Raw genomic sequence first — 14,810 nt, 5'->3', positions numbered from 1 at the left:
CAAAATAAATGCGAATGCAGACTACGTGTGATTATAATGCACTTCTACTGTCATTTCAAAGTAAGGCTAACTACTCTACTACCATTGCTCCATGCTGAATGCTTTGCTGGGCGGAAACAAAATGTGAATAAGAGGAGAACCGACCAATGAATCAAGATGGCTGGCTGAACGCTCCTATAATAAGTATACTGGATGTATTTTTTTTTGTGCAAAATCAATAGGTGTCTGCTAACACCACACCTAAAAAGAACAATGTGGAGTGTGGTCACAAAGAAATATCATTTGTATATTTGGCCTCCTAGAATTTCCCAAATGAAAAACATGGAGTGCTTTACGAGGAAGCGTCTACCTGGAATTCTAGATAAACCAAGCAGTCTTACTGTGCTTTAACTAATGAGAGAGAGGAATAATGTATTATTATTACACACCTTTTAACTTATATTGCCACAAACATAGTTGTGAAGGTAACTTGGGAGAAGTGGGAAAACTTGATTTCAATAGGGTTTAATCCAAAATTCTGTCAAGCTCTCAATCCCAGCAATAGTTACTTCCTTCAATGCTGAGAGGATTTGAAGTTATGCTCAGATCAAGCAACCTTTCAGTGGAATTAAGTGGCCTATTCACTTTTAGGGCTGTCAGCTCTGCCGAGTGACTTAGGGTAGGTGGGATCTTACTCTGTTGTCCATTTGCTGGACCATACTTAGGCATGTCCCTAATGTAAGTGTTAGTTACAAGTTAGTGGCGTAGGCATGCCCAATTTGTGGTGGATCTTGATGGTTTTTAGGTGAGTAAGTTCCTCACACCAACTCATATGTCTCTGCTGGCACTACACTAGGGACTGTTTCCTACTATCAGGGTTACTCCTAATTACCAGTTCAACTTAAAATAGAATGCTTTGGCTGAATCTGGATGACAAGTTTAGCGGAACACCACACACAAGTTCCCCCTTTGACTTTTCACCAGGAAAAACGTGAATTAGGTAAAGTGTCCAACACAAACTTCTTCAGGTATTCCTCACTTATAGTGAAGAAAATCACAACTGTGTAGTAATGCATCACCTGATAACTACTAACTACTGTATACCTTTGTACCAGGATCCTGGTTGCACTATTGCCTCTCAGTCATCTTGGTAACTCATAAGGCCTGTAGTGCTTTATTCCAGCTTGTACCTGGGAGATGGTTATCAGATGTGGTAACTTAAGGATGGCTTCACTTCCATCACTCACCATTTTCTGACCTACACTGGACTTTGCCTAACGAAATGTAAAGGTAATAGTTGGAGACAGGACTGGATACTTTTACCCTCCTCCTATTTAGGATTTGTTTCCAAGCTCTGTTTTTTTGTATAACAAATGTTGTTGAAGTTTATGAGTATACATATATAAAAAGAAAAAGAAAACAGCAGACTGCAGTGTGTCTGCTGGACTAGCCTCATCTTGCTATACTTATTGAACACAGGCAGAGAAAGAGAAAAGCCTAGTAAACTCTCCTCCCCCCCCCCAACACGACACCCTGTCCTTTATGTTTAGAAATGCCATAGCAATCAAGCGGTCCCCCACTTTCCAGTTGCCTGTGTATCTACCCTGGACCCTATCATTCTGAGTCATGATTGGGGCCCAAGCCTATTGGTTGAGCATATCGCGGAATGGACTGCCTCAATGTTAAAAACCTAGAAGTAGGCCAACAGAGGGACCATATTTTATCAGGTTTCTTGTGTTGTCCACTAGATTGTACGTTAGTTTTTCAATGACCATTATTTGACACAGGACCCGGACTCAACGTTCTATAGACTGAGTCACTATACGTTCCCAGTATGTTGTAATCAGTCTCTTCGCTGCTCTGAGTAAGTGCCCCAACAAAGTTCTGCTCCTCCACCCATGTTTGCCTTTCATATTTAACAGTATCACAGACGGGTTTCCTGGTATGTGTTCTCGTATGATGGTGTCTAAATGGCTCAGTATCTCTTTCTGATAAAACTGTAGCTTGAAACAGTTCCACCAGATATAGAGGATAGTGTCTCTCTCTGACCCACAACACCAGCAGCTGTCAGATGTGGCATGATATATTATTTCGAGTTTACCTGTATTAGTTACCATCTCATGAGTAGTTTGTATTTCGCCTCTCTGTGTTGAAGGCCTTTGAAAGTTTTATGAAGATTCTGAAAGTGGTGTGTCAAGTCTTTATCGCTGTAAGTAGTTTCCCAAGGCTTTTAGTAGAACCACCTGAGTTCATTAGGCTGGCCCATCAAAATGCGGTTTAGTGCCGCAATAAGTCCGTTTGTGGAGGTGTAGGTGCCCAACAGTTTCTTAAATTGTGTAGGGGATTTGGTTGAGGCCACCCTAATGTCCGACTGCATGGCTCAATGTCTTATTTGAGCATATTGCATTCTGTCTGTCTCGCTCAATTTGAAGTTCCTTTTACAGTCACTAAAGGTTTGATTTGGCAGAGCATGTCGCAGATCATGAGGTAACCACTTGTTTCTAGGGCCCAATACTCCCTGTGACCATCCTGATGAGAATTCAGGATTTAAGTGAATTGGAGTGTAAGGGTCAGGGGTGTTGATAGACCCTGTGTGGTGAATATATGATCCTGTGTCATCAAAGATGTCCTAGTCACCCCGGAGATATAAAGTGATTTGGGCCACCAGGATCTAAGTACCAAGGCAGATCCCAAAAGCCTCTGCCGGCAACTACTCTGTCCATAAAATGCCATAAAAGGCAGTAATTTCCAGCACTCTGCTGGGGTTCAAGACACTTCCATGTAAATTGTAGCCCCTCGGGCAATAGCCATCTATAGCGTATTTGACTTTTGTTTAGGCCCATCATGATCTCTTTGTATTCTCATCGCTTTTGACGCAACACTGTGGAGAGATCCTGGAACAGGGAGATTTTGCTGAAGATAGTTTTCCTTGATGTATGTGCCATCACCATTATGCACTCTTTCAAGGGGTAGCTGGAAAGCTTAATCACTATATTGCTAAATTTTTCTCTGGACTCTGCAGTTTTACGGCCCACTCTGTGCTGTCTTTTTTTAAATCCACCGGGTAGTTCGTGTCCACTTGGAAGATTGCCCTGAACAGCTCTGCGATGCATTTAGTCATGTCGTTGACCTTTGTTCCTTCCTTCAAGTTGCATATCCTTATGCTGGCCCACCAAGGTCTATTTTCTAGATCGTCCCATTTGGACATCAGCCACTTAATTTGTGCTTCCAGGTAGCAGATTGTCGTCGTGAGTAATTGGTTGATATCTGTTGCAAAGTTTATTAATTACTCAGCTCAATCTAGCGGCTGTCCCATTAGCTGTCGGTCGTGTTTCATATCAGCAACATCTTTGTCAATTCCCACTGGCACTTTTGGAGGCCTTCCTGGAACACCTTTTCCACGTCTATTTTAATTTCTTTTGAACAGGATTTAAAGGCTTCCTAACAGTGAGCCCTTTGCTGCCATGTTTGCTGTAGTATTCTGGTGTCCCTACAGCCCTTTGTTGTCTCAGAAAGTTACATTGAATTGATTTCCCCAGACTTTTTGGGAGCAAGGCATGGGCAGTTCCGTATTGTGGCAGTCAATCGCACTCCTAGTGGATGCCTGAGCTGGGATCTGCTTCCACCAGCTGCTCCAATGTCTCTCCCAAGCTGCGGGCCCAGCCGAGCTCCCTATATCAAGGGAGAGGCCTGGCTATCACTTTATAGGTCCTCCGACTCCCGCCCCGGGGGACAGCACCCATACTGTGCCCTCTGATAGGCCTATGTTCCTCACACCCTGGAGACGCTTCCTGTGTCCACATAGGGCAAGGCTGTCAGACGCAGCGCCGATGCTCTGTGTGCAAGACGCTCCTGATTGCCCATGGCTGAAACTTCGTTCAGGAATCTAGCATTGTGGAGCGGACTCAACACCCACCAAACTGGTGATCTGGAGCTGCAGCACCCAACCTCTTTGCTGCCCGGGGCTCACATTAAAGACACTTTGTGCTCAGGAGAGTAGTAAGCTGGACGGAAGCTCCACTCTATGCGGCCTGCCCTGCTGCCATCTTGACAGGCGGCTTTTCCATTATGGCGGAGGTGCATAGCCCACCCCCGCTGAAAGCCATCAGGGGCAAAGGACAATAATAAAATGATAATAACATTTTTTATTATCATTTATTATTAGACCTGCAGGCTGCGAGCTGAGGGAGGTGTTTGGCCTCCCATACCTGCTTGCAGCTGCAGCACCAGGGAGGAGGGGGGAGTGGTGGGCACTGCCAAGTGTGCATAATGGTTTGGATGGCCCTCTGGGGACGGCCAAACCGTCATGCACACTTAGACTTTCTCCACCCGAGCTTTGTTGTACAGCTGGGTGGAGAAACTAATACAGGCTCCCAGGCTATATCTGAGTGCCGCACCGAGGCACTCAGACCGATCCCAGCACTTCGCAGTGTGCAGCAGTTCCTAGAGGACGCGAGGATCCAGAGCAAGGTGGCAGCCGTCTGGGTAGGTAAGTTTTATTTTCTTTATTTATACTTCTGTTTTTTTGTGTGTGATCCCCCTCCCCGAGCCCCACTACTTCGCAATACGAATGGCCGCTCCTGCATCTTGACCGGTAGTCTAGGATATTTTCTAATGCAAAGTGTCAATTTAAATGTGGGTTCATCTATTTATTGAGGAGTAGCATGATGAAGTGAATACTCAATATAAAGAAAAATATTGGTAAGTCATCTGGGCATAGAATTTTGTTTTCCCTAATAAAAGTTTTAAAAGTGAGGAGCAGAGCACAACCTATTAATAAGAGGTTTTTATTTCACTGCAGAACTCTCCGATGAACCGCTTTCAGCTTTAGTCCCTCTTTCGTCAGGCGAAGGCCGCAAGTCCACAATGAAACGCTCACCTAAATCTCCAAATAAGAAACCAGCAAAAGGGATCCTTCCAGCTGATGAAGAAGGTACTGTGTGAGCAAAGGATCTACGCTTTGCACATTGTTGCCAACTCTAATGTAGAGTAAATCTGTTCCCTTGCTTTTCGTGTATGTCTGTAGAGGCAGTAGAAGTGACCTACTTTTTGGGCCACCATTTTGATTCACAAATACACAATTTTGAGATGCAATCCTAGCCCAAACTCATTATTTGATATGTGATTGTTGAAAGGCTCCTTCCAACTCTTTGTGGCCAAATAAGTGTGTTTACTAGTAGTCTTTCCGATAACTAATATTTTAAAATTCATTCAAATCTATAATGGACAGAAAAATGACCATAGAAATGTGGGTTCTATTTTTAAAACACGAAGAGCCATTTACATGAATATTGTTGTGGTACAAATACATTTGTAATTGTAAAGAAATTAGATTCAGGGTTTCAAATTAAAATTTAAAAAACCTTGCTTTCCAAAATCAGGACTGGAGTCCTTAGTCTAAATCCCATTCACAATCTCAGAATTTCTTCCAGATTAACAGGTTTCCTCCATTTGTAAATTTGAGATTACAGAATTTGTAGGATTTTTGTTGGAGAGCTTCAATGTTTCCAGGCATGGCCAGGGTGTGGCCACTGGGAGTTGAGCATACACACTATGCTTTAAACTCCTTAAGTGTACAAGTGTTGTGGGAAATAGGTCAATGGACCCCCTTTTTTCATAGGGTGTGTGTAAACAGATGTTTCCACTTGAAAATGGGGCCAGTTAAGACTGGCACAAATAAAAAATGGCATCCAAATGGCGCAATAGTAGGGTATTTTACAAAGAAATAACACCATTTTAGCTAAATAATACAATAATAAATAAGCCTTAGGGCAATATTTAGAGTTTGACGGTAAAATACTTCATCATAAACATGACAGATATCCTGTCTGCTGTGTTACTAGTGCATTATATCCTATGACACTTGTAATATGGTGGATGGTATATCCTTCACGTTTTGACAGAGTATCCTGTCTGCCAAAGTCTAAATAAGGCCCTTAGTAACACATGTTATCCATTATTAACAACTAGTACAATCAATGTGTATAGTAACTACATGAATTATTTTAATAATTATAGAAATAGTCATAGAGCTAACTACAATATTATTAATAACAATAATAGTTCTAATATAAATTATGGTATGCGAAAGAAAGTATTAACCAGCAATACACGATAAGTATCCAAAAAGTGCCATTTAAAGCACAGTGCCATCTTAGGTGGAGTAAGCACACAAGTACCATCAGGTCATTGCTTGCAGACACTCTTTCTGTGTTTGTCTGTACTGCTTGTTTGCAGCTAATCATACGTTCGAGTATGGCACCAGGCTCAAGACCATGAAATTGCAGGAGAGAGAATACAGGTGGCTTAGGAAATATGTATAATAAGTGCTATTTTTGACATCACTACTAGATGATTATAATAACAGTAACGAAAATTGTTTCTAATTTTTTGACTGTTTGCATTATGATATTATGAATAATAGTGTAATTGTCTAATTAATATCTATTATATTATTAGAAGTTATAAAACGATTAGCATTGAATCCCTGTTCGTATAAAAGCAAAATTCTGGAGACCAATAACCAAATATATGACAACGTAACAATCCTTCAGATATTAATAATACTCTTAATGCAAATAATATTCATATCACTTTTAATAACAAATAATGTAGACAGATTCAAGGAAACTGATGATGTTGTAAGGAGCCATACTAAGCCACCATGTAACCTGTTCCTTCCAGGGAAACCTGAGCATAGTATGGCTTTTTATCTCTATTTCACACTGTTCTCTCCCTTGGACGGAATTTTTATCTAAATAAATCTTTGCGAAATGAACAGATGAATTTGTAAAAAAACAACGTGCATGTAAATCATAAATCAAATCATTACATAGTTGTTTTTTTTAACCTGTTACATACTCTCTAAAGATGAAAACTTGTTCCTACACGGAAAATGAGTAAGCATATTGCTACTGAAAACCTGGATGCTAATCACTGCTACTAATCATCCAAAAAGGCTGCAAGAGCTATAGATGTCCACTTTACAGATGTCACCCATGTAGTTACAAACGTTTTTGGGTGTATCCTCCAGGTCACATGTGATTTGTGGGTGTTCCGCAGGTCCAATGTGCTTCTTCTTTTAGCCATAATTTCAATAACCACTCTTATTTTTCTCTTATGGTTGAGTACAATTGGTCACCATGTCTTGGGTTCATACCTACGTAACATAAGTTCAAAAGTGTATACCCAAAGGATACATTGAAAATGTGAAACAAAAAGGTAAACCAGAACTTATTTATTTGAATCAGTTTTGTCTCATCCTTAGTTATATTAGGGGCTCCCGGATCTATCCCTTTCCTCCCAGACTGTTTCACATACATTTATATACAATAACACTTCAATAATTATAGCAATAATAATACATCAGTTCTGAATACGAAATCAGTATCTTGACAAAATATTACCTGTCAATATATAAAAAACAGCATTTGTTAATTTTAAATTTGGGCCTGTTCTTTTTCAAATACTTAAACTGTTTATGAAGTAGAAACTAAAGCCTAATGTTGTTGTCACTTTAGAAGTTCAATGACTAATTTGCAAAGCTGCGGCTGAGGAATGTTACATGGAAACCATTGGATTCAATTTCTTTCTGAGATATTTGAGCATTCTCATGTTTTTATTTTAATCCTCCGAAGGTGATTGCATGAGCATCATGTGAAGCATAATGCACATGTACCTTGGAGCCTGGTAACTTAAACAAATTGATTTTGGCATCTTTCAGTGCTTCCTGACAGAAATTATATTTTTCTCAGGAAGAGTACCAAAACGTTGTTATCTTTAGGTATTTGTCACACAGATGGTACAAGGTACCACATGTAAGTATTCTCCCCTCTGCAAAGTGAAGACACGCAGCAAATACAGCTGTATACCTTTTGGCATGGATGAGAATACAATGAATAAATTAACAACTGGGGCATAAATATATTCATTTGCCAGGTAATTATGCTAAAGTTACAAATGGAAACTAATTGATATGAAAATATTCAAATTGTATTTCCCGTTGCTTTCAGAAAAAGACAAATCCAACATGGCAAAGAAGAAAAAAACAAAGAAAGCGACAGACTTAGAAGATGAAGGTAATCTTGACTATTTACTCTGATTTTATTGATCATAATAATCAGGTATTCCAGTGTCCAGTAGTGGTCTGCAGTCAAGGTTTGCACTTCAAATCCTTCTGAAACATAGAGTCACTACAGATGAATGAAGATTGATTCTCCTGAATTTCGTTGGCTTGGCTCTGCCAAAAAAATGAGAATGTCTCCTGTGAAGAACATCAAGGAATAAAGCAGGTTGATGTTGGCAGAAAGTTAAGTTGGAAGTGATAGATGTGTTTTCAGGTAGGAAAAGGCAAAAGCACGAAACCACAGCAAGATATAGCAATAGCCCCAAATACTGTGAGCTCAATGCAAAAAAAGACTTAAATTGATTTTTTAATGTCATCAAACTCTTAACTCAGACACAAACATAGATTTTTGTATGTGTTTGTTGAACTGCAGTTTAAATTGTGTGTGCATCTGTGTGTAGATATGATGACATGACACAGTAAGGGGTAGACACGTTTACCACCATTTAACCCATGGGGGAAACTGTGTGTGTGTTTGCGTAGCTATATTTGGCCTAGTCTGCAAAACATTACATACAGTATGACCTGCACCACCCTGTCCTATGGATAATACTTTTATACTATTTGACCAACATATTAAATCAAACATGATAGATACCACATCGCCTATGCACCCCACTGGACTGAATTAAATATAGGTAAATAAATGATATCAAGCCCAATATGGCATGCACTTGTCTTACACATATCACTTTATGTACAAAACACAAAAGCAAAGCAACGTGGGAACAAGGAAGAGTGTCCCCTCCCGTCTCTCATACAAACACAGTAATACACAATTTACATGCATATACACACATGTATGTTCTATGAATCCTAGATGGTAAATTTATTCAGCAGACAAGCTTCTATGTGTCTTCATTTTTACTTCAGCATTGGATTGATCTTCATTGTTCAAGTTGTTGTAAAATTCAAAGACCTCATCTGCAATTCCTTTTTCAAATATGCTTTAGTCTATCCGGCTACTGATGCACTGTTGTTCCTTTGTCCTAAACCTGAACACCAGCAGCTTCCCAGTCACCTTCTTTAAGAGTTATAGTGACTGCATTATTTGCTGTAGATATGTTTCTTTATTTATTTTAAAGGTACGTTCATTACGACTAGTTTTCTGTATAATACCTTAATGTATGTTCCTTCTTCATAGAAACTCTACTTGTGTTAAATATAGGAAACTATTCTCTTTTCAGCGTTTATTTGAATGATGTATCAGACGCTTATAACTTCCTTGATTAATTGTGGGTCTTCGAGATACCATTTATGTTTATCCTCTCAATCATTTAAATAATTTTTTATGGTTAATGTATCTTCCACCTTCCTCTCTTTCTTGGCCACACAAATGTCTAGCAGTTTACCCCCATTAACAGCTTTCATACTTTTACACCCAATAATAATGGTTGTTAAATATTTAAAGTTTTCGTGCTAGAAATAATGTATCTCCTCTATCTCTAATAATGGTTATGCACTTATTCTTTTAAATAATGTTCAAGTATATTGTATACTCTACTTTCTTTTCTGTCTTGGCCACATATATCTCTAGCAGTTCCTAATAAGTACTCATTGCTTTTCTCCACAATACTGGTTTGTGGTAAAATAATTCAAGTATTTTTTCTACAAGTGATCCATTTCCTTTTTATTGCTTTATGATTTTCCTGTTACTTAAATTCTACTCTCTACTGTTATTTGTTTGATGATTCAATCTAGAATGCTAGAGTTACTCATAAGAGTGCAATTTAGGAGTTAGCAATAGCTTTGATGTGCACATTTAAATCTTAGGAAACTATCCTTATCCTAAAAAAAGAATATAAAGTATAGTGCATTTAGATTAGAAACATAGGGTTTGAAATATTTATCAAACCTTGATCCATTTCCACACTTCTAGTGTTCCTCTCCTTTATTAATGTATTACCAATTGGATGAAATTTGGCCAATTAACATTAATATCTTCTGAAAAACAAATGCATAAACCTGCTACTCTGCTCCTCCATAAATAGCTAAATAACTTGGTATGTGTTGTCTTTGGAAGGTCCACAGTAGCCAATAACTTTTTGGTGACATTTTTATTCTACACATCACCTATCTTGCTTTTACATATCTGTTAAGCCTAGTTAGTTTCTTTATGCATATGAAAATGGCCCTACATCTTGCATTATAGGAGGGATATGGACTTTGGTACACAGCAAATTTCATTTCAATATAGATATTTTAAATTTTAAAACTTAATCTCTCAAATCATTAAAATGCCTAAACTTTGTTCACTTGTCTTTTCCAGTAGAGTATGTGCTGTTGCTCAATGGCTACCTGATTTTCTATCAACACACCAAAATCCCTGTTAGACATGTTCCACTTGTTTGAATCAATCGAATTAATAGAAATGTCAAGATAGTAACAATACCTGTAGTTCTATAGTTTCATCTGTCAAACAAATATTATTCATTGCTCTATTTTAAACTTGTGGGTATTATGTTTTTGTACACAAGAAATATATTTATTTGGAAAAATAATCTGTGTAATACTGGAAAAAGGTATATACCAGTTTTTGAAATGCATTATTTTCTAACTGCCTACAATTTCTGGATGGTAACACATTTCATACATTGCTTCCCAATTTCCAGTAGCAAATTAAAGTTTCCTGCAAGAACAATGCTAGGGCAATTATCTTAAATAGGACAATTTAAAAAAAATATTTATTAGTGAATGCCTTTTATGGCAGGAAACAAGTGAGAATCATTATAATTATTTGTTGTGCTGCCAAATTACCCAATCACTGTCTCTTGTATACACCCCATATATACAGTACATAAATACATGTAATCACTGTATGCAAGCCTTTGACATCCACAGGGCCAACCATAAGAGGAAGAACATTGTTCATGAGATAGACATTCACGCTCACTTTGCAATGTACACAGTTTTCAGAGCGATATTGAGATTTTTGAATATTAATTGTATATAATATGGATTTTAAAGACGTAAACAGTATTAGTAGAGCAAATCTCAGTAAATTCTGAGGGGCAGATTTACAAGAAACTGACACATCTGTAGAGATACGTCAGTGTCCCTGCGCCAGCCTGCGATACCCTTGCACCACCATGGATGCGCAGTATTCACAATATGGCGCACCATGGCTCAAGGATTGCCAGATGCATCAGAAATTCTGACGCATCTGTTGGCCCAAAAGTCACACATTGCTGGAGTCGTGTCGTAAGTAGGACACAACTCAAGCAATGCATGTGGAAGCCTATACTCATTGTCCTGCATCCCTCCTTACGCCTGCTTCAAGCAGGCAGAAGGTTTTGACGCAGGGCATAATAGAAGTGGCGCAGTGAAATCTTATAGATTTCACTGCATCACTTCTACAAGTTTTCCTGCGTGGGGTGGTCGACCCTGCATACATTATAGCTGACACAGGTATAATGTGACGCAGGGTTTTCCAACATGACGCATCTCCCTAGATGCGTCACGTTGTAAATTGGCCGCATTATTCACGCAACCGCTGCGTCATAAAAGTGGTGCAACGGCAACACGAAAGTTTCGCAAGTGGCTCGTAAATCTGACCCTGAATTTGGTACAGAAATTTTAGTAGTGAGTTAAGAAGGTAAAGGCAAAGCTAGGATAGGGGAATAAGCCGAAAAATGGTCAGCATAGTTGTACCATACTTCTAAGATGTAGTACAAAAAGAATGCAAATATTGTCTAACAGAAATGCTGTGTCCTTAACCCGTTCAATGCGCCCGTCGGCCAACGGCCGTCGCGAGCTCTACCGCGGAGGATCAGACCACAAGGAGGGTCAAATATGCATACAAAGAAACAGAATCTCATTTTGTTTTCCACATCTATAAACATTTGTTAACAAGTAACTTAAATTCTGGCCAGTAGTTGCTGTGCTTCGTGATTGGTGCATGAGATGCCATCACTTATATACTGGTTAGTTGTGTCTGCCATATTAAGAGGCTAAATACTTCTTCTTATGGACAGTAGTCTTTTTTTAATCATTTGTATTTTAACTATACTGCTTCTGTGATTTATAAATTGCCATTTCATGCTGAACTTACAGTCTCATTTAAGGGGCTAGGTCACAGTAAGATGTAACTGGATGGTATTTAAGGCAACAATTTCCTCCAGATCAAGGCCAAATCACCTTCTTGTCTTGAGCCATGGGGATTCCAATATTTTCGCTCCAAAAACACTTACAATTATTTCTAATATCAAGGTCTACGTAGGTATATTGAGAGTTGATATCCCTCTGGCAATAAACAGTGTAAGAAGAACAGGCCACAATGATTATGAGGGAGCATGATCAAGAAGTGCTGTTGTTGGAAGCTAGATATTAGAATCTTTTTACATAATTTACAGAAATTCCATATCAGATCTGTTGCTGTCTGACCTAATTCCATCATTGATAGGCCTTACTATCCATTTGGAATGTAAATCAGATTTTTTTGTTTGCTAGCTTCAGTGTTACAACGGCATCCTCCCTTAGCAAGTTTACTCAAGCTCCATTACAAACACCTCACCTCAAAATATCCCTTCTCACACACTGAAGTGGAGACATGGAGCAGTCCTATAAAACTGAAGAAGGTGCAGAGGGAAGAAATTGGGGAACCTCTCATACCAAGACTTCTTAGACACAAGTTCTCACATCTAGATCACACTCCAGATTTTCTTTCAGAGTTTAGGAGGCCTCCTTCAAGATTTGAAATTTTCTTTGATCTTTCAGCTTTTCGAACTCAAGGTAAGTAGAGAGATGATGTTTCCTCTGATGAGTAAACTCTACAGTGTCCCATAGTATCTCTCTGCTGCAGTCTTATATCTATCCTGCTATATATATCAGGGTATTTGATGGCTGTAAACCGATAAGCAAAGAATAAACGATTATTTCACCTAATGACGGATGGACTCTGTGCGGTGATTTGTGCCTGACGGGAGTGCAACGGTACCTGTGAGTACTTGGTGAAAATGTATGCTATATATATATATATATATATATATATATATATATATATATATATATATATATATGTATACTCCTGAGTGGGAATTGTGAATGACAATTGACAATGGATAATTTTGTGTTTTAGGGCCATTAATAAAGCCATCCAGCGAAAAAAAAGCCAAGACTGTACGGAACAAAAAGAAAAATAAGACAGCCAATGAAGAGGAAGAAACAGAAGGTATTGTCTTTCTTTGGAGCATTAATCCTCAAGGACGATATAGAGCTGAATTAGACTGTTCCCTTCTATTTCTTAGACAGTTCTGTTTATTCTGCCAGTGTCATAGTGTAGGGTCCAAATGTTGTAATGGTCAAGGAAAATGAAAATTGTATTAAGAATGTTTTACTGTGACACATTTAGTGCCTGATTCACAGAGCCCTTTGCAGGTGCAAGTCGGAGTGCAATATATTTACAAAAGGTGACTTCAACTTGCATGGAATGTTACCCCATATTGGAGCAATAAGTGGCAGTTTCCTTGTTAAGTGTGGGAAAACCCCACACACTTGAGAGATTGAATATGGTCTCAAAGGTTGGTTATTTACTTTTGACAAAGGCAGGAGTAAATCCTTTTCTAAGTTGAGAAGGGAAAAGAAGCATCGCAACATTTGGTGAGGCTGCAGAGGAAGGGCTTTCTTCACACAGACAATATTTTCACAGTGGAGAAAAGAATGTGGCATTGCACAAAGGTGCTTTTCAGCACGCACAATAGCACAATGCTCCAGTGAAAAGTCTTCCATCCAGACGGAAAAAGAAATTCACAAACCTTTGCAGGAGAACCTATGAAATCATGTGACTGCCCCTGCTTTACAGGAATACTTCCTGAAAGTTTTGTGAATTGCATAATCTGCACCCAGGCAAGTGATGTGACTTCCTTCACATATTGGGCACTTAGGGGCCTTTTACAGTGGTGCTATTCATGTAATACAAAATTCTGTTCACAAACCTACCTGCTGAGATCTCCGCCACCACTGCTCCTATCTTTTCTATGCCAAGATCTCTGTCCAGCTAAGAATACAGTTTAGGTGTAAATGTGCAGGGGACCTGGGGGAATGGTAGGAAAATAGGGAATAATTACTAAAATATGCGAGGGGTTGAGGGGTTGAGGAAAATGTAAGGAGGGGTACAGGGAAGGACATGCTAACACACACACACACACTCAGAAAGCAAACTACATTTCTGACATGCCTACAGCCCTAAAAGTCACAAGACAGATGTAAATGTACACCAGCCCAGCCTTGGAGTAAGTCTAGCACCACACATGGCCACCTACAAGTACTGCAACAAACTGTCATGGAGAATAATGGAGGCAGGGACATAAAATAACTCCCCATAGGAAATAATGGTAAAATAATAAAAATTATAAAATAAAATAATTAAATTAAATTAATTAATATAAATTTTTGCATGTTGAACCGGATGAGAAGACAGATGAACTGCTGAACGGAATTACACCAAATTTGGCAGAAAGGTAGTCCTCAGTTCAGACTCATGCCTTTTGCTTAAATGGTGTAAATCCGTTCAGTAGTTCCTGAGAAAATCAAAAGTAAAATCACATATATATCTGGGCGGAGCCTAACCACACATCTCATCATGAGATCTGATTGGCTGTCAGCACTTCATCCAAGAAGTGTTGGCAGCCACTCTTGGGACCAATATACATGATAGCACCCCATTAAAAAGCATTGCAGTTAATAGATTTTAAGGCTTTAGTTGCAT

The 14,810-nt window shown here is 39.0% G+C and overlaps 1 protein-coding gene across 5 annotated transcripts in view; it reads left to right on the top strand.

The window, feature by feature from the left end:
• PRG4 (proteoglycan 4) overlaps positions 1-14,810 on the top strand; it is a 331,309-nt gene that overhangs the window by 197,424 nt on the left and 119,075 nt on the right. For all 5 annotated transcript variants that reach the window (XM_085601683.1, XM_085601686.1, XM_085601685.1 and 2 more), the window contains exons 12-14: positions 4,781-4,912; positions 7,992-8,057; positions 13,182-13,274. In XM_085601683.1, the coding sequence (XP_085457809.1) occupies positions 4,781-4,912; positions 7,992-8,057; positions 13,182-13,274 (291 nt within the window). The remainder of the gene's footprint in view (positions 1-4,780; positions 4,913-7,991; positions 8,058-13,181; positions 13,275-14,810) is intronic.

This window comes from Triturus cristatus, chromosome 4_2 (genome assembly GCF_964204655.1).
Source record: "Triturus cristatus chromosome 4_2, aTriCri1.1, whole genome shotgun sequence".
NCBI classification, from domain to species: Eukaryota; Metazoa; Chordata; class Amphibia; order Caudata; family Salamandridae; genus Triturus; species Triturus cristatus.
The sequence above is the reverse complement of the archived record's forward strand: the minus strand, read 5'-3'. Positions and strand labels throughout refer to the sequence as shown.